This window comes from Xiphophorus couchianus, chromosome 20, assembly GCF_001444195.1.
Source record: "Xiphophorus couchianus chromosome 20, X_couchianus-1.0, whole genome shotgun sequence".
Lineage (NCBI taxonomy): Eukaryota > Metazoa > Chordata > Actinopteri > Cyprinodontiformes > Poeciliidae > Xiphophorus > Xiphophorus couchianus.
The window spans coordinates 120,277-143,208 of NC_040247.1; the positions used below are offsets into that span (position 1 = coordinate 120,277).

Below are 22,932 nucleotides of genomic sequence, written 5' to 3' on the forward strand. Positions count from 1 at the left end.
GCGTGTCTATCGGACAGTTATGTATCGGTTTAAAATGGGACGCACATTTAACGGCCAAATATGGGACGATTCCGTGTTTTACGGGTGGCAATCCTATTCAGGGGAGCTGAGATACTAAAGCACCACTAAAACTGGGCTAGAATCGCCACTGCTTGGCGATATAGTCTTTTTTTAAAAATACTCGTGCCTGGTATTTGTGAAGCTGAAGAATAGAATCTGAAGCATTTGTGAAGGTGTGAGTAGTTTTGTGAGAGACAAAGAAATATACACGTTTTTCTTCATACTCATGTACATGGATGGGTTGAGCACCATCTGATATGGATGAATTGGGATTAAACTGTAAATGTAAGAGTTATCTCACGTGTGACTCAGATAATATAATTCAATTACCAAACCAAAAAAAAAGAAGGAAGACCACCTGCAGTGAAAACTTTCCCCTTTCTTGTATTTGCATTTCTGTAAGTATTTTTTGGACAAAGGTTTCGTAAACATTAGTGTGAGATTTCCTCCTCACAAAAATTATTGGAATTCTGGTGAAATTACAAGAAAAATTTTGAAACAAGCAAAATAGGAGAATTGTGCAAGTTTTAAAACCAATGCCTTTTCTTAGGAACGTCTGGATCAAGGTTTTTTCCAGGATGGAGATATGAGTAATTTAAAATTCAATTATTTAGAGCTGTAACACATTTACTGCATTTTAAACAGCAGCCATCTACCTTCCTCCTGCGAGTCATTCTCTCTGTGGTCCTGTACTGAGAGGAATCAATAAACTGTAACACGCTTAGAATCATCCAAAAATATAAAACATGTTTCTTCTAAAGCTGTTTTTTCCTTTTTGTGTCCCACAAGCAGAACAAAGGCAAAAACTGCCATGATTTTGCTGACAAATGCAAATTTAAATTCAATATTTTTGAAAAGTATTGGAAATGGGTAATTTTAACTAAATATACGTTAATTTAAAAAATGAACTCACAAAAATTGCTCAGTAAGGAAGCTTTGATATTCTTGCGATGTGTATTTCTGCTTTGCAACTTCCTTTTCCCCACATTCTCTCTCTTTTTTTTCATTTAAATCTAGTGGACCGAACTACTGTTAGCGTGCTTCTGAAAAATATCTTCAGACCAACCTATCATATGTCCTTCGGTTGAGCTGAAACTTTACCAAACATCATCAAAACATAAAGAAATGTTAGAATAGTGAAATCATTGTTTTTATTCAACTTTTCTTTTTTTGCCTTTGAGTTACCAGTTTAATCCTCTTGACATATTTGACTTTTTTTGTTTTACCTCTTTTCTGTTAAATTCTAGACTGTGCTTAGTTTGTTAAAGGAATACAAAGCAGACTAGAGGTGTACAAAGGTTGGGCCTCAAACCCCGAGCTTTACTTCACTTCCCTTTATGAAGTCGAAACAAAAGTGATATTTTTGAGCAAATTATGGCACAGTTGGATCTTTTCACTGTATTATAGGGTGACATATTGGTAAAATGTTGAATACATCATTAACTTTGGGTTCTTCTCTGTTTAGCTTGACTCTTTAAACCAGCTGTCACTAAAACAACTACCTCAAATCCAGCTTTTCTAGTGTTTGACCATTTGAAATCTCAAGGCTTTTATTTTGAAGCCTTGAGCCTTCTAAAAATCAGTGAGGCCATTAGGTTTGCATTTATGCAAACCTAATGCGTTCATGCATTTCTTGCATGAATGCATGAGTTTCTTGATTATACTCTGCTAATCAAGAAGCAGAGTGAAACCAGCTGGGCCTACTTAACCTGCCCTCAGCAGCAACCTGGAATGGGGGGAAATCCTACATGCAGCCACCACTGCATGCAACAGTCTGTCAATTTCTGTTGAAAGCACAGCCTGTAAATAATAAATCATCACACATATATTAAATATCAGTGCTGGTATGGTGGATAAGGAGTATTTGGCACCCAAATTAAAATCTACCAAAGACCCTAAAAAGCTTTGGGCTGCCTCTGGCTTAACAGTAATTGTTTTTATTATTTTTTTTCTGTATGTTTTATGATCATTTAAATACAAAATGTACCGTTAAAAAAAAGGCAAATTTTCCTTCCTTCTAGGCATACATATATTAAAACAAACATAGCGACCCATAAAAACAGGAAGTTGTAATCCTGTACATTTCTGCAGAAGTTTTCAGAACCATTTGTCGGCTGGTAGCGGGTCATCCCCTCCTCCTGATGACCCGCTCTCACCGCAGCTGCTTCAATTAACCAGCAGCTAAAATCCACCAGCAGCTGAACTGAACCGAAACCGTTTCCTGCCTCAATGGACGCAATGGAGAAAGCTCTTGTCTTCAAAGGTAAGGTCCATGTTTCTGAAAGCGGCCTCATTTCCATCTGATTAGCCCAAAGGTTTTAATCCAAACGATTCTCTCTTTCTAGACGTCAAAAGCTACGAGTACTCTCCGTCGGAGTTGGACAGGGCCTTTTTCGGGGAGCAGAGTTTTCTGTCCGCTTCGTCTCTGGACCAACTGTCCACGTCGAAGCCTTTTAACGCCGCAGGAGCGGACGGGTTTGACGGCAGGTCGTCCATCCTGGCGTCCCTCGGCCTGTCGTCGGATGCCATTTCTCCTTCCGTGGTGTTTCCACCTTGCGGTTTCAACATGAAGGAGGCAGACTGCTGTCACCTCTCCATCCCTCCGCAGGGGAAGTTCTCCACCCCCCGCGTGCTTCCCAAAGAGCCCCGGAACTCCGCCTGTTTCGACCAGTCCCACGCGTTTCTCTCGGCCTCCTTGGATGTCTCCGTGATCAAGTCGGAAAGCAACAGCCCCAGGTTCTTCATAGAGTCCAGCACTCAGGAGCAAACGTGGAGCCCCAAGCCCCAGCTGCCTGAAGTTTGCCCTGATCAGGGAGCCAACAGAGACGCTAGCTGACTGTGGAGGAAACGTTGGTGGAAAGAAAACCAGACTTGACGACTTAAGATGACTCTCAATCAGGGTCAAACTACAGAAAAGTCATTTTTTATAAAGTGTAGTTTAATAAAGTAAACACATTTATTTGTTTCCATTAAATAAAATGCAGTGTGAAATAACATTTGTTTACAGTTTTGGTCTCCATGTGGTTTTTATATTGAAACCATGCGGGTCTTGACATGATTGTGGTTCCGATCAGAGTGGAGTGAATCGGGTCTCTGGGTCGAAGTCATGTTCCTGTAAAAAGTAAAGCGTTTGTTTTAGTAAAAGCTGCCACAGCAGTCACCATGAATCATCATGGGGTCTGGTATTAAAAGGCATTTGTCAGGGAAAGCAATGTTTGCAGGGCACCGGCCCCAAGAATCACCATTTAGCTTCTCACCTGGTTAAGTTTCTTGAATTCTACCACCTGGAAGAAAATGTGTTCCAGGATGTGCTTTGCGTCCCTGTGCTCTTTATCCAGCTTCGGTGTCACACCCAGAATTTCACCACATTTGCGTACATAAAACTCAAGGTCGTCATCTGTGCCTTTGAAAAAAAAAAAGCATAACATGTTTAATGGTTGGGTGAAACGATTTAAATATTTTTTACTCTTGAAAAGCTTTACTTGGCAAAATCTGCATCATATCCAGTCCATCATTGCATGTTAGGTGTTTACAAGTAGGTCACCAAAATGAGCTTTAAGCTAAAAGTTTCCCTTTTATCATAAAAACATGGTCCGTTGGGCAGAAAACTGGACATGCAGGAGGGACTGTCTCTCAGCTGGCCAGGGAACGCCTTGGGATTCCCCCAGAGGAGCTGGGGTAAGTCTGGGCCTTCCTGCTGAAGCTGCTACCCCCGAGACCCGACCCCAGATAAAGCGGAAGAAAATGGATGGATGGAGAAAACTGCAGCGTGATTAAGGAGATCATGCAATTTAACTACAATTAATGCAGATTAGGCAATCACTGAAGAAACAGTTGAAAAGACTGATACCTACTGGCTCTATGTAGCATTAAACTAACTGGAACTTACTGCATGAAAGTTAAGTTTACACATTTAGAATGTGCCATGTGTTTGCATTGAACCACCCTGATGTGTTTTTGGTTTGTCTCTAGCAGCTCTGAACACATCCAGTTGGAACATTTTTTCCTCTCTTATTCTAAAAATTAAAAGGTCAAGTCAGAATGGGGAGTGTTACCATGTTCAGATCCTGCTGCAGAAGCAGAGTTTCCCTCTATTTGAGACCATCCACCTTCTCTGGATGATCCTGCCACCACAACGTGTTACTGCTCATTCAGGGTAATATGTTTTCACCACAGACGCTAGTAAAAAGCTTAATTTCAGTCTGACCAGAACACCACCTTCCAAGTGTTGTCCTCCGTAGTGCGAATAAATTCACACCTTTAGATACTCTTTTACAAATCAATACATCAACAAAATTTGACTAAAAAAACTAAGATGGCAAACTACAAATTCAACAACTTATGGTTTTCAACAACTTTGTAATTTAAGTTTTCCTGATTCGTACTTTCCTTTCCAATTTAGGGACAGTTATGTCTTGATAGGTTTGTAGTTGTACTAGGGGGAAAAAATCCTCCAAAAACATTGAAATTAATGCCACAACATGTGAAATGATATTAGAGGGTATTTATTTTTGCAAAGCCCTGTCTGACGTAGTGGTAATGGACTTAATTTGCAAGCTACCAATTCAATAGAAAGTTAACCATATATTGGGGATTCTAATCTCCTTACATTTATTGGTAAGTTGGGCAAGTCGCACTTTCTCAGAGGAGAACGTTTCATCAAGATCAAACAGGTCCAGCATGGGAGGAGGCAGCTCACTTAATGCAGGGGGAAAGACCTTCAAGAACAAAATAACATCCATCAGTGTTACAATCTGCTTCCTGCTCAGTGAATGCTGAGTCCACAGACTCACAGCAGGCTGAAGCTGAGGCAGCGGCGTCTCAAACTGTGGAGTGATGAGCTGAAGTGGCTCGTGTTTCACATTGAGCTGCTTAAAAGAACTGCAAACACATTGATTTAGCTATGAGAGACAAAAAAAAACCAGGCGTGTGTCGAACGTTCGCTCCATGTACCTTATGACTTCTGGTAAACTGTTGGGTGACAAATTGAACAAAGACATATCAAAGAGGGAGGTGAAGTCTCGCGGGTTCTCGTCTCCCTCCTGTAAACACACTCGCAGCTGTTCCGACAAGCGGCCCGTGTCTGGCAGCATTGTGTAGTCTGCAATCTAGGCGACACAACGACAGGAAGTGAGCCAACGGCGATCGCTGGTGGTGATCTTTTAGTACGGTCCAGTCTGCAAACCTCGGGATCCTCTGCATCGATCTGATTCAGCTGAATGTTCTCTGACATGAGCCACTGAAGCACGACGTCCTGCGATGAAATGAGGTAAACAGTTTTATTTCTGTTTTTGCATGTTGTTCAAAATGTTCTAAAAAAATAACCCTTACAAAAAAATCCCATGTTTCCACATGTGATCACATGTGATTTTCATGGGATTTGTTTGTAAGGGAAGTTAAAAAAAAAAAAAACTAATTTCAGAGGTATGCGGTTGCTGAAATTATGTAGCTGATGAGGTTTAAAAGCCCATAAAGCTACTTTTAGTGTTTCCTCCACTGATACTTTCATGAGACCATAGATAAATATAAATTAACAAGAAAATACGGTTAAACGTAAGCAGTTAAAAATCATGCTTTTTATGTAACTGGTGTCCCGGAGAAGTTTGTTTCCTTCTAGGTTTCTTTTTTTAAGAGCAAAGGGGCTTTGCTCTTTATTTTGGGGCTCTGATTGCTGTTATACTGTTATATACCAGAAAATAGGCTGCAATTATTTTATTATTATTTTTATCGTTGTATCAATAAATACCAACAAATTTTGTGGTACGGTTGGAAAACACACCTCTTTAAAACATTAGATCTTCACCCATTTGTTATCAATCATTGTACAAAAAGATCTTCAAACATTTGGACTCACCATTATTTTACTGTTGTCTTCCCTGTCTGAGTACTGATCACAGAACATGTGGCAGGAAGCCAAAACGGCCAGTTTGCCAGACTCCTGTGTGAGACAAAAAAACTAATTACACTAACTATATTTACAGGTGGTCATTATCATGAAGTTTGGGGGTAAAATAAGTAGAATGAATGAAATCCACAGGCCTTTCCGTGGTAGAAGGCCAGGACTGGCCTGTTGAGCGGGAAGCAGACAGAGCCGGTTGACAGAACAGCCACAGCAGGTTTCATCACGCTCAGTGTGGCTCCAAAAGGATACACAAATGTCAGAGCCCTGCAGAAACCCACACAGGTCAACTCAATTTCAGACCACAGCAACCATACCAACCAAAGCAGCCGGCGTTGGAAAGCAGAGTTGCTTACTGTGCGTTGTTTCCAACAGCTTCATCCTCAATCACCCCGGTTACAACTTTGCCGGCAGCTCGACTGATTTCTCTTTAAAAAAAATAAATAAAAGAAAGTAAGGAGAATGATGAAATCTCCACAAATTAAAGAGCGCATTTCCATAACGAAGACCAGAAGGTGACAGCTGACCTGTTCAACACACCGTTAGAGACCAGGGCCTCCTTGGGGTGAAAGTATTTGTAGTACACATTCCGAACTACAGCGTCTGTTGCAGTGAAAGGAGAGAGAGAAAGATCGGTGCCGACTCAAAACGGGAGAATCTGGGCTCTGCGTCAGACTGCTGTACGCACCGCTGTTGACCATTATTCCAAACTCCTCCAGGAGGAAATTGATGTTTGTGTCATATTTCATTTCTCCTCCCTCTCCAAGCATGACCAGCATGTTTCCTCCTCCGTCCAGGTAGTGCTTCAGCACCTCCAGCTGTGGAAAAGAAATATGGGATAAGTTTGCACAAAACGATCTTCATTCTTCCTGAAGCCTTTGTGTAACATTCCGCTGCTGTGAAATGCCTTAATGCATATCACCTCTGATGCTGTGAACTTCTCCCTTGGGCCGGCAGTTATCCACAGCTTCACACCCTTCAGCTTCTCTGTAGACAGTTCTTCCTTTATACTGCGAGGGATGAAAATGAGCTACTCAGTAAGGAGGATAAAATCTGAAGTCATGACTAGGTTTCTTACACATAGTTTTAACTTCTTAAATTGGCTTGTATGTAGCCAGTATGGAGAGTAAAGAGTGACAAAATTAAATACATAAATATACCATAAAATATATGCATCATAAAATTAAAAACATCCTTAAATAATTGACCACTGAATAATTAAATATATTAGGAAACTGTGAAATATGCAAATAATTAGATGTCTTGTGAAATAATTAAATATACCCTTTTAAATAAAATAATTAGCCTAGTTTTTTTTTTTTTTTTAGAACTTACATTTTTATTATTTTTACAGAGCAATAATACAGCCATACATCAATGGTACATAACACAAGTGTTGGCAATATGAAGTTTTCCATAAAATAAATATCTTGGCATGATATCTTACAACCTCAGCATCAGATTTGTAGACTCCTCACCACAACATTAAAATAAGGATACATTTTGGGCAGGATAGCTAAACACCATATGCCAAGAGACAAACTTATTAGGTTTATTTATATATACAGAGCTTCTGCTGGCCCCCTGCTGGCTAAAAGTGGTTTTTTTGAAGTCTTAATGAGTAGGTTATCTGTTCCATTTTATACAATTCCCGTACTTTTTGAATCCATAAGTCATAGGAAGGTGGCTCCAACTGCATCCACCTGATTGTAATGCATTTCAGGGCTGCTGTAAAAAGGACATTTAAGATATACTTTGGCCCGTCCTTGCAAACCATCTGGTATAACACCAAGTAACGCAATTGTAACATCCTTTGGTATAACTTCCGGAAAGATTTGGTTTATAGCCCTGTACAATTAGCCTAGTTTTAATATTGTTTTATTTTATTTTTTAAATATTGTCCTAATGAGGTTACTGTATTTGAGTCAGTCTTTCTTTTGTTTTTACTGTTTTCATGGTTATTAAGCCATTTTTAATAACATTTCATTCATTGTGTGTTGATGCAACGTTTCCCATTTGCCAAGAAAACTGACTCCCCTCACTGTAACCAAATCTACCTAATGGTGTAAATAAAATGTATTTACCGATTGTCATTTGAAGGAAAACTTTTGTCTTAAAATATATGTAATTATTTCACTGTGTATTTATTTCTTTCATGGCTCTTGTGGCAGCGCTATTGTCATGAAATAATTTAAACTGTCAAACCCAGAGTGCAGTGTGTACACCATCTCAATAAATTAAAATGCCACTGAAATGTTCACCATATTTAGATGCACTTACCAACCTCCCTACACATGAATGGATTTTGTTTCACAATCCTCTCAGGGCTGCAAGTTTCATGTTGCTTGTGCATAATTTTCTACCACTATCTTTACTTAGCAATGACCTTTGCAGCTTATTCTCATTGTGGAGGATGTCAGTGATAGTCTGCTGGACAATTAACTCATTTTTCCAATGACTGTGTAGGAAAAAACACGGATTGGGTACTGGGGTTCCTCTTACCTCTGGATCTTCCACTGCGCTCTGAGTCTCTTCTGCATGTACTTGTAGCCATTGTTGATGCCAAACAGCTCTCTTTTGGAAGCATTAAAGATTATAAAGCTCTGTTGTTCTTTCTCCATCATTATTAATGTGAAAATATAAGACTTCGGCTTCTGTTTGCTTCCATATACCTGAAAAACGATTTAAACTGAATATTAAACAAAGTCTCGTGCCTTCAGTACAGTACTACGTAGCTTAGAAAGCTAGCGGTGATGTTAGCACGGTTGCTTCACTGCACTTCATACAGCGTCGCCAGCATTGTTTCATACACATCACAGAAACCGTTTCTAAGACTTACCTTATTTTAAAGATACATGTTTGCAGTCCGCAGCTGTAAGGACAAAACTCAGAAACTGAGAAGCTAACGTTAGCTGCTGTCAGTATCTAGCGCTAACGGGGTTGAATCACATTAGTGTGATCAGTTTTCCGGATATGTGATTAAAATAGAGTTCAGAAAGGAGATAAAAAATACTTGCTTCCTTTCAATAGAATATTATTTTTGGTATAGAATGTCATTTAGCGTTAACTAAATATCTTAAAGCTCTCCTTGAAGTGATGCATCATGGGAAAAATTGGTAACTAAGGGCGCGTACTACATAGCAACCGAGTGTCAAAACAATAGCTGCCTCTAAGGTTTTTTTAAATTCCTTTTGTGAAATTGGCTTATAAAATTGTAGGTACCGTATTTTATATTTACATATTTAATTAAATTACAAGCAGGGATAGAGGAGGGAAAGATGACCGAGTCATCATACGTTTTTAATTTCATCCCCCCTTGGGATCAATAGTATTTATGAATCTGAATTACTCCTAGAGTGATATTGAAACGTTTCTCTTACCTTTCCATAGAAATCTCCAAAACACTTTCAACACAACTTTTGAGGATTCTGCGACTAAGGGTTGCACAGTGGCACTGAAAATAGGCCCCAGGTTTAAAATTATTTTCATGTATTTTGCATATGTGGGTTATTTCCTGGTACAGTGGCTTCCTCACACAGTACAAACATGGCAGTTTTAATTTTATGAATTTTTTTTTTTTTTAATTCTTCCTTGCACCAGTTCCATGTGAAGAGATATAGAAAAAGTCTCTGACATGCTAATTGTTTTTTATGCATCCCTTTGCATTTGAATAAAACAAAAATGGCACCTACTGTATTCTGGGTTCTTCACCGTCACCCTGTTCATTTAGCTGCTTCAACCAATGTTCCTCACAAGTTTTAAAAGCATTAACATTTTATCACAAGTTACAATATTTATTGTTACAGTGCAAAATTCTCTTAATTTTTTCACATTCAAACTAAAGACAAAGCACATATTGACATTAGTGCAATAGTTGAAACAACACTCACTTCTGGGATACACCTGTAAGGAAAATTATACATTAAAAACAAGTTACCATGCTTTGTATTTCATGTTATCAAGGCACCACAGGTCAGAAATGTTGCAATAAAGTCAACAAAAGGAGTTAATATTGTATATTGACTCTTACATTATATAACATCATTGCATGAATGTTTCCAAGAAATATAGAAAAGCTTAAATCCACTCTAGCCTTTTCTGTTTTTGGGAATGTGTTAATAAAAAATAGCTCTTTCATCCATTAATTTTTTAAAATACTAATTTATAAAATTGAAATATTTCAAGCTGATAGACAGTGTTATAAATTCTACACAGTCTGCAGGGTTTTTCAGATATCACATCTTTAATAGGTTCTAACATGGCTTATATTTTAGCCTCCAGTGTACAAACATATCACACTCATTCATACAACTGAAAAAAATGTTACTCAAGTCCTGACATGTAAAACCCTAGAAGTTAGAAAGATTGTACCCTCCGCCCTGTGCATAAATAATTTTAATATATGACATTTAAACATTTTAAAAGCAATCCTTCCATAAAACACTTAAAACGGCAGATATCACTCATAATTATAGCAAATATGTAAAAAAAAACAAAAAAACTGCTATAGCTTGCTGTTCTCTGGGACAGGTTTGACTCTCAGAACCCCTTCCTGAGAACACGAGGCTGCCAGGACCCCATCTCTTCTCCACAGCCGGCCCTGAGCCAGTCCTCTGCTGCTTCCTGCAGGAATCAACAATCACACACCAAAAACAAACACAAATGTTAGCCTCAAACTGGAAATGGAGTAAAATTTAGGAAAAGGACAAATCTGACGTATCGTATCGGCTGATACCGACCCGATACAGAAAAACAGCTGAATTGACTTAAAACGCTACTTTGTTTAAACACAGATATAAACGTAGTAAATTACAAATCTATTTGATAACTCTGCACCAGTACAGCACACATAGATACACCGATAGCTTCACAGCCTTGGTAAGACATGTAAAAACAACAACTTTATTTTGTTAAGTCAGTGCAATTTAGACTATGTTGGTCAAACATGTAAAAATAAATTGCAACAAACCTTCTCTTAAATGGTTCAGAAAGCATAATTAGGGATTTTAAATATAATAAAAAATAAATAATAAAGCATGACATCACTCAGAACGCTCTTACGGGTCGGGCACATTGCCCCTGATACCATATCTAGAATTTTTTTCAATATTGGCAACGATTTAGATATTAATATCGGATCGGTGCATCTCTAGACATTAACTGGCTATAGTGAGACTTGAAAATGGACACACCCCAAAATGTAAGGCTGAGCAATCTGTGTCCTTAGTTTAAGCATGATTACATGCAAAGAGCCTTTCAGAGCTCAGCCTTGGTGCCAACACTTATTTCGTATCTTGCTGTTCATTTTCACCATTGTTGTCCAGAACGAAGTGGGGCAGGTATGTGAGGACAGCGGGGTTACAGGAGGAGGGACTGACCTGCCCAGGGGCTGTCACATTCGTACAGCATCCACTCGTCGCTACGGAAGGTGCTGTGGAACCACATGGCGTGGTCCAGGGAGGCGGTGAAGCGGGCTTTGTATTTAGGATACGGCAGCAGTACCGTCCCCAGGAGGGCAAAGTCTGACACGTAGGCGGCCACACAGCAGTGCAACTTCATGTTTCCTTCACCTGCATGGGAACAAAAGCCATCTGCATCCACAGAACTCGTTCAATTATGTTTCTCTGTATTGCAGTTATGGGTTGTTCAAATATTACCGATATGTCCTCGAGCTCTGGCCCAGAACAGCCTCCGCGGTTCTCCTGAAACATGGCGGTAAAACTGTGCTGGGCTGACGGGCTTCACCTCGATGGGAACCTCGGTAGCCAGGAGTTTGTTCAGGCCTTGTTTTGCACTCTCTGTCAGGTCTGGTTTACTGTGAAGTGAGCAGATCCTCAGAACACATTCAGAGCAGAATGAAGACAGAGTTTGGTGTGCAGCCTGATGGAGCAGCCAGTTCTCATCTGTCCTTATTCTACAATTTTATTCATACTTTTTTAGGGGTGAGGCATTGCATGTGTGGACAATTCCCTTTGGTTTTGGATGTTGTGCAACCATTTTATTTTATTTTTTTACTTTCACAACAGCTGTCTGTTGAGCAGATATCCTGGAGCTGGAATGACACACACTGGACTGCGGATCACTTACACAAATAAAAACCTGGAGAAGAGCGAGTTCCAGGACCATCTTCTCCTCTCAGGTTATTCTATGCAACACAGAAGCTTCGTCAGTGAAAAGACATTTCTGTTGTTGGCAGAGAAAACACGTCTCATTCATGGATCGTGCATACTTTTATAAAACTAACTTCACTTGCTGATAAATGATGTATTACATTCCTTGTGGTTGTGGTGCACAACAGCTGTCTGAAAGACAACATATTTTGCTTGATGATAAATTGTTCTAGTAATTATTACGATAAACAATAATATTGTTGTTTTGAATCCATTTTCAAGTAATATATTGATAATGGTGTAATGATACACTCTCAAAGATCAAGAAACTTTAACTGTGTCAGTAAAAATTTAGCACAGGAACTGGAAGACATTTTAAATATCCAAAATAAACAACCAAAAACGATAAAACAGAAATAAAATCCACATATACACACAACCAAAACTATAAATAAAATGGATTATGAAGTCTTCGTAAACAAACTAACCTTTCAAAAAATATCAGTGGAATCAAAACTGTTAATTTTGTTTTAATTTATCTTGAGATTAATTAATTGCTTACCTCCAACAATGATTTAAATTATCTGATACAAAAACACTACTGTAAAAGTATTACTGCTATAACATTCACCAGCAGATTGCACACAGGTGGGACAGAGTGCATCACCACCAGGTAATACTTTCACCCCATCAAAAGCCTAATGTCCACCACAAAATACAGACAGCAGAACATCTGACCGGTGACTTTCCAACCAAGCTCACATCTCCACCACACAGAGCCGTACCTGAGGTAACGCTGGATGATCTCCTCAACGGTGGGCAGGTCTTCAGGCTGAGGGACCACCGGCATGGGGAACTGGTGCTGCAGCGGGCTCGGCTGCAGCAGCTGGAAGGAGGCCTGGCAGATCAGGATGGGTTGTCCGTGCTGGATGGCCTTCACAGAGCGCACAGTGAAACTGCGCCCATCTCTAGTGCGGTCCACCTGGTACAGAACCGGTACCTTAGGGTCTCCTGGAAGAAAAGAAAGGAAAAAAAAAAAAACACAAAAAAATGATCTGACTCTTCAAACTGTTGCTTGGTTCCAGATGCTTCATAATCCGAGTCTTACCTGCTCGCACAAAGTAGCAATGGAGCGAGTGGGCATAGAGATCATCACTGACCGATTTGGCAGCAGCCACCAGAGCCTGGCCGATGATCTGACCGCCAAATAAGCGCTGCGTGCGCGGCACCCAGTGGTGTGTTCCCCTGGCGGAGAAAGAGATGGGACTGAAATAAAATACTCTTATCAGATCCAGCTGCTCAAAGCTGCTTGTAATAAAAAATAAAGCTTCCTGCAAGCAGGTTTAGTAGCTTCTAGCTGTTCCTAGGGATAAACTGTTCCGAGTTTTGTGGATGACTATTTTGATCTCCAGTTGATAGCAATATAAAAATAAATTTTAAAAATGAACAGTTTTCATAAACATTGTTTTCCAGTTAGGGTGCAATGACAAATAGGTCCCGACTTCCATAATGTCGTGATCGGCCGACACTTACATGTGAAGTCGATCTAACATGGACAACTTAGCGAGTTTGTTACTACATTTAGTGACAAAAAAAAAAACTGTATCGGCCAAATTTGGAATCGGAAGGTTAGGCTTTTTAAAGATTGGTGATCGGCCAGAAAACTGCGACCGGTGGACTACTTTTTTCCAGCTTTTCTGACATTAGCAGCCATTTTAAATTCATATTGGAAGCAGAAGCTACATCACACTTTTTGACAGAGAAAGTGTGATCTCTAAATTTTTAAGAATTTAGAGATCACACTTTCAACTCTATAACTTATTAGAGTAGACAGTATGTGGAATCAGACTGCTTCGATGCAATATTTGGCAGACCTTGGTATTCATTTTACTTAGTTCTAAAGCTAACAGAGGAGTGGGGACATTGTGACGAAAGAAAAAGATTCAGGGAAAGAGAAGTCAATCACAATCATTATTGCAATATTGAGCAATAGTTCTGCAATACATCATACATTTTGGGAGCTTTTCGTGTCCATCTGATGCTAGCACAGGCGTTTCATCTTCTTATTTCCTACTGAAAATAAGCCCTTAACCTTAACTCAGAACTTTCCAGAAGACTTCTAACATTTTCAATACCAGGAGGCTTCAGAGCAGCTTGAAAACCTTAAAATGATAAAAGTGTGTTCAGCCGAGCTGCTGTCTCCTGGAGTCCATCTCTCACTTGGAGCTAGTGTCTTAGACCAGGGCCCTTAAATCCTTAAAATTAAGGATTTAAATTTAAAGTCCTTAAATCAAGGCCTCAAGGACCGGAGTCCTGCAGCTTTAAGATTCGCTTCTGCTAATTCAGCCACTTGATTGACTTGTGTTGGGCCAGACACATCTAAAAACGACATGTGGAATACGTTGTGTTCACAGGTCAGAGAAAGATTGGATTTTTGATTTTCTCATGTATATAAAAGAAAAACTGGCAAATTTTGGTTAGGAGCTGATCTCATGTTTGACTGTTTTATATTACGATCATTACAGGAACTGTAGTCCACATGACTGTATAATTTGTTAGAGTAGTCTATTATAAAGCATTTTTCCCAGTGGTTTATTTATATTGCTTCTTTTTTTCTTTCTTTTTTTTACAAAAAAAAAAGTAACTGCTACGTCTCCTTACCAAAATGCTTTTATCGATGTTAAACTTGGAAAAAACAGTCACAATAAGCTTGGAGCTGTTTGCATGTGATTAAATTTTTTTTTTTAAATGAATCGCGACCATGTGTATTTTTCAACCCATTTATTTATGTTTGCAGCGATTTATTCAGGCATTAAGACAGTCACCTACCCGGAATCGTTACAGTGACAGAGACGGTTTTTGGCATTGAACACCTCCCTAAAAACACAGCTGCAAAACGTTTTATCCTATCAAAGGTCCCAGTTAAAATACAACGTTAACTAGAAGCAAGTGTACGAATTTCTAAATGTTTTAGAAGTGACGAACTGGAGCTACGTACCTGTAGAGGTCAATGTCCAGCTGCTCCAGGTTTAAGACACTGGTAACCAGGACGCTTCGGAGGTCCTGCGGGTAACGAGCTCCAGAACTTTCCGAGCCGTCATCCTCAGCTGAATTCTGTGACTCTGTTATATCAATTAACCGGTTAAAGGAATCACTCTTGCTCACTTTCCCTTCTGCCATTTTTCTTCAGCACTTCCTCTTATTTGCTCGGTGCCGATCAGATATATTGCTCTTTATCGCCTCCCAGTGGTGAAGTGAGTTCCTTCATTCCTTTTTCAAACTTTCCAACGCATATATTTGTAGATTAAATATGAAATATTAATAGTTATTGAACTAAAAAAAAAATAAATCACGTAATTATATTTCTCAAAAGTACATTCCCTCAATGTTTTCACATTTCAAGTACAGCCTAAACTTCAACGTATGTTGAATTTTATGAGCTCTAACACAAAGTTGTGCATAATTGCGAAGCAGTGGGAAATTCTGCATGTTTCAAAATTATTTTTTGAAAACATGCATCCAAGTCTTAGTTATATACACTATATTGCCAAAGATATGCTCACCCATCCTAAATAGGACTCCGGTGTTCCAATCACTTCCATCGCCATGGGTGTATAAAATGAAGAATCCAGGCATGCAGACTGTTTTTACAAACATTTGTGAAAGACTGGGTTGTTCTCAGGAGCTCAGTGAATTCCAGCGTGGAACTATGATAGGATGTCACCTGTGCAACAAATTCAGTCATGAATTTTCCTCGCTCCTAAATATTCCACCGTCAACTGTCAACTGTATTATAAGAAAAGGGAAGTGTTTGGGAACGACAGCAACTCAGTCATGAAGTGGTAGGCCATGTAAACTGATGGAGTCAGCAGACAGTGAAGCACATAGTGCAAAGAGGTCACCAACTTTCTGCAGACTCCATCACTACTGACCTCCAAACTTCATGTGGGCTTCAGATTAGCTCAGTAACAGTGTGCAGAGAGCTTCATGGAATGGGTTTCCATGGTGACCAGCTGCATCCAAGCCGTACATCACCTAGTGCAAGGCAAAGTGTTGGATGCAGTGGTGTAAAGTACGCCGCCACTGGACTATATAGCAGTAGAGGCGCCTTCTCTGTAGTGACGTATCGCGCTTCTCCATCTGGCAATCTGATGGATGAGTCTGGGTTTGGCGGTTGCCAGGACAACTGTACTTGTCTGACTGCATTGTGCTAAGTGTAAAGTTTGGTGGAGAGGGGATTATGGTTTAGGGTTGTTTTTCAGGAGCTGGGCTTGGCCCCTTAGTCCCAGTGAAAGGAACTTTGAATGCTTCAGCATACCAAGACATTTTGGACAATCCCATGCTCCACACTTTGTGGGAACAGTTTGGAGCTGGCCCCTTCATCTTCCAACATGACTGTGCACCAGAGCACAAAGCAAGGTCCATAAAGACATGGATGGAGAGTATGGTGTGGATGAACTTGACTGGCCTGTACAGAGTCCTGACCTCAACCAAATAGAACACCTGTGAATTAGAGCATAGACTGAGAGCCAGGCCTTCTCGCCCAACATCATCATCATCGACTTCACAAATGTGCTTCTGGAAGAATGGTCAAAAATCCCCATCAACACTCTGAAACCTTGTGGACAGCCTTCCCAGAAGAGCTGAAGCTGTTCTAGCTGCAAAGGTGGACCAACGTCATATTGAACCTATGGATTAGGAATGGGTTGTTATTTAATCTCATATGTGAGTGAAGGCCGGTGAATGAATACTTCATATAGTAATATAGTATATTAGTCAGATTGGAGGCAGAGTGACTGAAAATAGCACTGTTTCCTTGTAGCAAGAAGGTCCTGTGTTCAAATAGCACCCAGTTCCATTTGATTTTAGTTAGGAGTATTAGAGTAAAAGGAGCTGAAAACAAAAGCATGCCACACTTTTCAGAGTTTTATTTCTGAAGGTTTTTGAAAACCATCTGTCATTTTCTCTCTTCCTCACAGATGTATACTACTTAGATGGCAGGACACTTTGAAGTTTTGTGGTTGTAATGGGACAGAATGTGGAAGAAATAAAGAGAAATGATTATTGATAAAAAGGTGCTCATAATTAGGCACAATTTGTGAGGAATAATTTTGGAAAATGCTGGAGGTTTGTCTTTTATTCAGGTCGTAATAATCCTTAGTACCCCATTAAAAAGCAGCCACACATCTGACTTGCTTCTTGAGGATGTTTTGTCTCTTATCAGAGGTTGGGCAGATTTATGTTTATTATATAACATGATGATTACATAAACCTGAAAGAACAGCCTTCCAATCACATTCTATTCAATCCTTCAATGAGGAAAAAAATCAGGAACTGTCGGATAGTCTTTGCTTTGTTTGTAACACTCACAATAAAGATCCAATAGTTTCTCTTTAACCGTTAGCTGTTGGTTAGCATATCCAAGTAAAGTGAAGCATGACCAAATATGTAAATTCCTGCATGACAATGGCATAAAAGATTTATATATTTTTTAAAAAAACAGAACTTCAGAACTGAGCATCAACACCTGCTGTGTGAATGTATAGCTTAAAACTGGAAGGATCTAAAATAAAAGGTAAAATAGAAATGTAATTTGCTCAGAAATGTCCTTGTTTTTTCTGGAAAATTTCTGAGATTAATCTAAACATTTCCGGGTTTTTTTTTTTTTTTGCTAGAAATTTCCTTTCTTTCTGCGTTTTATGCCCCTAATACACTGTTGTAGTGTTTTGTACTGTGATGTATAGTAAATAAACTGACTTTAAATAATGAGAAAGATTGAAGGGGCTTTTTGGGGGGTGTGGAGGAATCACGTGTCTTTTTGGCACCGTCGACCCTCTATAATGCTGCGCTCGTAATGGATTTCCCGCTGGTGGCTGCTGCTGACCGGGGAGCCGCAGCTGCAGCAGCGGAGCGCAGCGCATGAAATCAGCGCCTACCACTTGATGCCGCTGACCTTGGCCGGTTGGTTGGCTGTTGGCAGAGATCACGCCTCTTTCACATCAAGCTTTTTTTTTTTAACCTTCCCCCCCTTTTTCTTTCTCCAACTATGGCATCATCCTCATCATCAACAGCATCACCATCCGACGGGCTGGATGATGAATGCGTGGTGCAGCGCGGAAGATCTCAGAGTGACCCGAGCAGCATCACCGAGGTCCGCTCGGGAGAAACCCACGGTTCAGGTAAGGGGATAAGAGGAGGGCGCCGGCTGGGCGTCTGTTTTTGTTTTTTTGTTTCTTTTTTGTTCTTTTCCCGTTTGATGCCGGTGAATCACGTGTGCGTGGTCGCGTGCTCGGCGTTCTCGCTGATACTGTTTGCAACATGCGTCGTCATGTGCGTATTTTTGCGCTGCGCTGCAGGGCCTTCCAGGAACACCCGCCCCCCCACTCCCTCCTAGCCCCTTCACCCCACCACCATGATAAAAATGTCACTGAGCATCACGTGGGCATTTCTGGGACTGTGTGTGCATTCTGCCATGCTTCCATCACGGTGCCAAGTCTGTGACGCAATCTGTAAAACAACCTTATTATTCCTTAAATCCAATCATTTTCATTGGGTTCATGATGTTTTTGCTTTGAATTTTCCCTTTACATGTTCCCTTTACTTAAAGCTGGACCAGCGCTGCTGCTGCTGCTGGTGTATTTGGCTGTTTCCATGGTGATCCAAATGGCAGAAGGCAGTGCCAGGCTTTCCAACTGTGAGGCGACATGGTGCTCATCTGTCTGCTCCACTTTTTTTCACGTCTTTCCAGCAGCAGTCCTAAGCCATTCCAAGTGAAATGCCGGTTCAGGCCTTGACGTTGGCCTTTAGTGTTGAGGCGGGATCCCCATTTCTGCTGGACGTTGTTGGGAAAGTGTTTTCTGTTGCCTGGCAGCCCAGGAGCTTTTTTTAAAAGCTACTGCTGTGGTGTGTTGATAAATGTATAGGAGTATAGTTTTTTATACTCCTATACATATAGGAGTATATATATATATATATATATATATATATATATATATATATATGTGTGTGTGTGTGTATACATATATATACTCAATAAATCAATATAAATTCATTGATAGTTTACAAAAAGCTCAATAGTTTTCATTTACATGATTTATTGTTTTTCTCTTTTCTTTCTTTCTACCAAAAACTGGATGACAGAAGTCTTCAGTCTGGTTCTTCGGTCTCAATAAGTCATTTTTTGAAGGACAAAAATGTATTCACACATGTTTTCTTTACAGACTTCATAATTTATTTTTTGTTGTTTCTGTTGTCTCCCTTATTTATTTTGGATGTTTAAAATTTCTTCCTGTTCGTGTTAAATGTTCGTCCTCTGAGAACGTGTTCCTACGTTATTATGCCATTAAAATGCCATTTTATTACATGAAAATGGTCTCAAATCAACAATATGATAATTTACGACAATAACTTCTGGGACAATTTACTATCCAACAACAAAGTGGCGTCACTAAAACTAGTTTTTATTGGCTCTAGTGGCCTCCATTTGAAAGCGGTCAGACAGGAAAGTGGGCAATGAGAAGGGAAGAAATGCGACAAAGGCCACCTGGATGGGACTCAAACCTGTGACAGCCGTGCCCAGGACGACGCCCTCCCCACGCTGGCCACGCCCGGCCCTCGCACAACCACAGCACCCCACTAGAAGCTACTATTAGTCTTAGGATTCTTTGAGAATATGAGCTGTGGAGACACCAGAACTGTAAGACGAATCTTGCAAACTGAATCCTAAAGGCTATATGTGGAAGAAAGCTAGCAACCCAAAACATAGCCAGTTACCAAGCAATGGTTTAGATCAAAGCATCTATAATGGCTTAAGTCCAATTAAGAGTTTATGGCAAGACTTGAAACTGATGTTCATACACACTCCCCAGCCTAACCGAGATGGAGCAGATCCACACTTAACACATTCAAAAGTTCAAAAAATTCTGTTATCATTCAGCTTCTACTTCACAGCAGAATCCTTGCACATGTATTCATACATGTGCAGGTCACATGTGCTCGTCCAGTGTGTTTGAACACGACGTAGTCAGCTGTCATTAGATCTGAAGTCTACAGGAAGGATCCTCTAGCGGCTGACTGATTCTGGCTGTGTGTTCATGCCCTCGCTCCTCTTCAGGGCTCGTTGTATTCTTATGGTTGTTATGGTTATGAAACTGTGTTCATTTCTGTCTGAGAAGCTCTGAGTCAACATAAGAAGGGTGTAAAATGGCTGTTGTGTAATCGTTTTAGACCTAATGTCCACCCACCAGCCCACAGTTCCCGTGTCAGCGTCTTCCATCCGCATCAGGATGCTCTGCAGCGAATCGTCCTCTCCTGCTCTTCCATCCCATCACACTTGATGCTAACACTTTAGCTATCCACCCTGTTATGACTGAATTCACTGCTTGAAAAATCATGTCCATTAATAGGGATAAAACAGCAACAGATCTCTGATGCCAAGGGAAGCAGCTGCATAATCGCCTGGACAAAAATTTCATATGACCTCTCAATACAAGTATTACAAAGTAGCGCATTGCAATACTTGGAGTTTCTAAGTTTTGTACCTCTTACAAGGCAAAATACCAACCAATGGATGATAAAGTTTTCTTCATCACAACTTATTCTGCAAATGTTTCCATCGATCCTTTAGCACATTAACTCTTTTTTGGAAAAGCCAAAAACCACCTCAAGCGAGCGTAAAAACTTTTCTGCAAAATTGCGGAAGTTATATAGAATTTTGCCTTTTTGATCAACCTTTTTTAATGCATTGCTTTAAAATGCAAATAAAAAAATGTTGATCGAAGCACAGTTATTGTCTGCTCTGAGTCTGGTCCTTCAGAAAACTGACTCCTTAGGGTAAGATAATGACAAATCCTCTCCACAGAAACCCACTTACCTCTTAAATAAAATTCCCTTCTCACCCACCGCGGGTGGTTCTTATCCTCTGAGCTCGGGTCCTCTACCAGAGGCCTGGGAGCTTGAGGGTTCTGCGCAGTATCTTGGCTGTGCCAAGGACTGCACATTTTTGGACTGAGATGTCTGATGTTGTTCCTGGGATCTGTTGTAGCCATTGGTCCAGTTTGGGGGTGACTGCCCCGAGGGCCCCGATGACCACAGGCACCACTGTGGTCTTCACCTTCCAGGCCCTCTCCAGTTCCTCCCTGAGCCCCTGGTATTTCTCTAGTTTCTCGTGCTCCTTTTTCCTGATGTTGCAGTCGCTTGGTATTGCTACATCTACCACAACGGCTTTCCTCTGTTGTTTATCCACTACGACAATGTCTGGTTGGTTCGCCATTACCATTTTGTCTGTCTGGATCTGGAAGTCCCACAGGATCTTAGCTCTGGCGTTCTCCGCCACCTTTGGGGGTGTTTCCCACTTTGATCTCAGGGTTTCCAGTCCATATTCTGCACAGATGTTTCTGTACACTATGCCTGCAACTTGGTTATGTCGTTCCATGTATGCTTTCCCTGCCAGTATCTTGCACCCTGCTGTTATGTGCTGGACTGTCTCAGGGGCCTCCTTGCACAACCTACACCTTGGGTCTTGTCTGGTGTGGTAGATCTGGGCCTCTATTGCTCTGGTGTTTAGGGCCTGTTCCTGGGCGGCCAGGATGAGGGCCTCTGTGCTGTCCTTGAGTCCAGCTTTTTCCAGCCATTGGTAGGATTTACTGATATCAGCCACTTGGGTTATTTGCTGGTGGTACATCCCATGTAGGGGCTTGTCCTCCCATGATGGTATCTCTGGCATCTCAACCTCCGTTCCCTGTTGTCTGAGACATTCACTGAGCACATTGTCTGTTGAGGCTTTGTCCCTGATGTATTTATGGATCTTAGTTGTTTCGTCCTGGACTGTGGTTCTCACACTCACTAGTCCTCTGCCTCCTTCCTTGCGGCTCGTGTATAGTCTCAGGGTGCTGGATTTGGGATGGAACCCTCCATGCATTGTTAGTAGTTTTCTAGTCTTAATATCCGTGGCTTTTATCTCCTCCTTTGGCCAGCTAATTATTCCAGCAGGGTATCTGATTACTGGCAAGGCATAGCTGTTTATCACACGGAAACTGCGAAAAAAAAAAAAAAAAAAATATATATATATATATATATATATATGTGTGTGTGTGTGTGTGGGTGTGTGTGTGTGTATAAAAATCTAAAGAAGCAGTTACATGTTTTACAGTCATCTCGGTGGTTTCCAGGCAGCCAACAATTGCCTCTAATAAGCTAAAGTACCTCTCTTATGGGAGTTGGTCCACATGGGAGGGCGAGCTCACAAAGGTGTAGTGTTTTTATTTTTACAGCAAAAATGTACAAATGGCAGGAGAGAATTGGCCCCATCTCAACTGCCAAGAGATGCAATGTCCACTGAGACTCCAAGATAGGATCAAAAATGATAAATCGGTGTAATGCTACCCTAATGTTACACTCAAAAAACAGCCCAACACCACATCAGTTACTTTAAGACCACATTCAGGTACAATAGAAAATAAAATTAGGTTTTTTATATATATATATACATATATATCTATATATATATATATAGATATATATAGATATATCTATATATATCTATATATATCTATATATAGGTGGCACGCGCCACCGTATACAATATGGCGGCGGCGGCAGCGGCGGCAGCAACAGCAGGAGCGTATCGTTTTGACAATGCCTTTTCTCGGACAAAACCTGATGTCTATAACACTACCTGCGGTAAAGTGATTGTGGAAGATGAGTTTTTACATTTTATCTCTGCTAAGATAAAAACACTGCCGCACGATGACATTGTTTTACTGGCTACAAACAATTTTTCATCTGACTGGATTGAAGAATCCAAACGACTCCTGTATGAACTGTGCCCAACAAAGCAGCGTAACATCAAACATAAGGGCGCGC

General features: G+C 40.5%; 3 protein-coding genes across 4 annotated transcripts in view; 1 reads left to right on the top strand and 2 right to left on the bottom strand.

The window, feature by feature from the left end:
- Positions 1-2,994: 2,994 nt before the first annotated feature.
- ift52 (intraflagellar transport 52 homolog (Chlamydomonas)) lies at positions 2,995-9,083 on the bottom strand. Its single transcript, XM_028003396.1, has 14 exons — positions 8,799-9,083; positions 8,462-8,631; positions 6,882-6,969; positions 6,648-6,777; positions 6,487-6,562; positions 6,316-6,387; positions 6,100-6,226; positions 5,915-5,998; positions 5,246-5,314; positions 5,014-5,168; positions 4,854-4,941; positions 4,670-4,778; positions 3,318-3,463; positions 2,995-3,172 (listed from the first exon to the last, which is right to left on the bottom strand). The coding sequence occupies exons 2-14, from the start codon at positions 8,581-8,583 to the stop codon at positions 3,131-3,133; spliced, it is 1,308 nt and encodes a 435-aa protein (XP_027859197.1). The 5' UTR covers positions 8,584-8,631; positions 8,799-9,083; the 3' UTR covers positions 2,995-3,130.
- A 654-nt stretch (positions 9,084-9,737) lies between these two features.
- On the bottom strand, positions 9,738-15,293 carry acot8 (acyl-CoA thioesterase 8). 2 transcript variants are annotated; one of them, XM_028003397.1, is made up of 6 exons: positions 15,068-15,293; positions 13,178-13,335; positions 12,855-13,080; positions 11,617-11,774; positions 11,338-11,529; positions 9,738-10,582 (listed from the first exon to the last, which is right to left on the bottom strand). In XM_028003397.1, exons 1-6 carry the CDS (start codon positions 15,247-15,249, stop codon positions 10,464-10,466), a joined length of 1,035 nt encoding a protein of 344 aa, XP_027859198.1. In that variant the 5' UTR covers positions 15,250-15,293; the 3' UTR covers positions 9,738-10,463. The 2 variants fall into 2 exon arrangements, with proteins under 2 accessions (XP_027859198.1, XP_027859199.1); XM_028003398.1 differs by having other exon boundaries at positions 13,178-13,314; positions 15,068-15,292.
- Positions 15,294-17,930: 2,637 nt separating this feature from the next.
- The window catches only part of phactr3b (phosphatase and actin regulator 3b), a 53,556-nt gene continuing 48,554 nt past the window's right edge, over positions 17,931-22,932 (top strand). The window contains exon 1 of the mRNA XM_028003204.1: positions 17,931-18,248. Within this exon, the coding sequence (XP_027859005.1) occupies positions 18,116-18,248 (133 nt within the window). The 5' untranslated portion in view covers positions 17,931-18,115. The remainder of the gene's footprint in view (positions 18,249-22,932) is intronic.

Bases quoted from the DNA above. Each gene is read 5' to 3' on its own strand.
- ift52 (XM_028003396.1), bottom strand. From the start codon at position 8,583: ATGATGGAGAAAGAACAACAGAGCTTTATAATCTTTAATGCTTCCAAA. The intron at 6,227-6,315 runs GTAAGCAACTCT...GGGTTTCTGCAG, and splicing joins GCTGTTGGAAACAACGCACA to GGCTCTGACATTTGTGTATC. The intron at 3,173-3,317 runs GTGAGAAGCTAA...TACTTTTTACAG, and splicing joins AATTCAAGAAACTTAACCAG to GAACATGACTTCGACCCAGA.
- acot8 (XM_028003397.1), bottom strand. From the start codon at position 15,249: ATGGCAGAAGGGAAAGTGAGCAAGAGTGATTCCTTTAACCGGTTAATT. The intron at 13,081-13,177 runs GTAAGACTCGGA...CTTTTCTTCCAG, and splicing joins TTGCTACTTTGTGCGAGCAG to GAGACCCTAAGGTACCGGTT. The intron at 10,583-11,337 runs GTCAGTCCCTCC...TGATTCCTGCAG, and splicing joins ATGTGACAGCCCCTGGGCAG to GAAGCAGCAGAGGACTGGCT.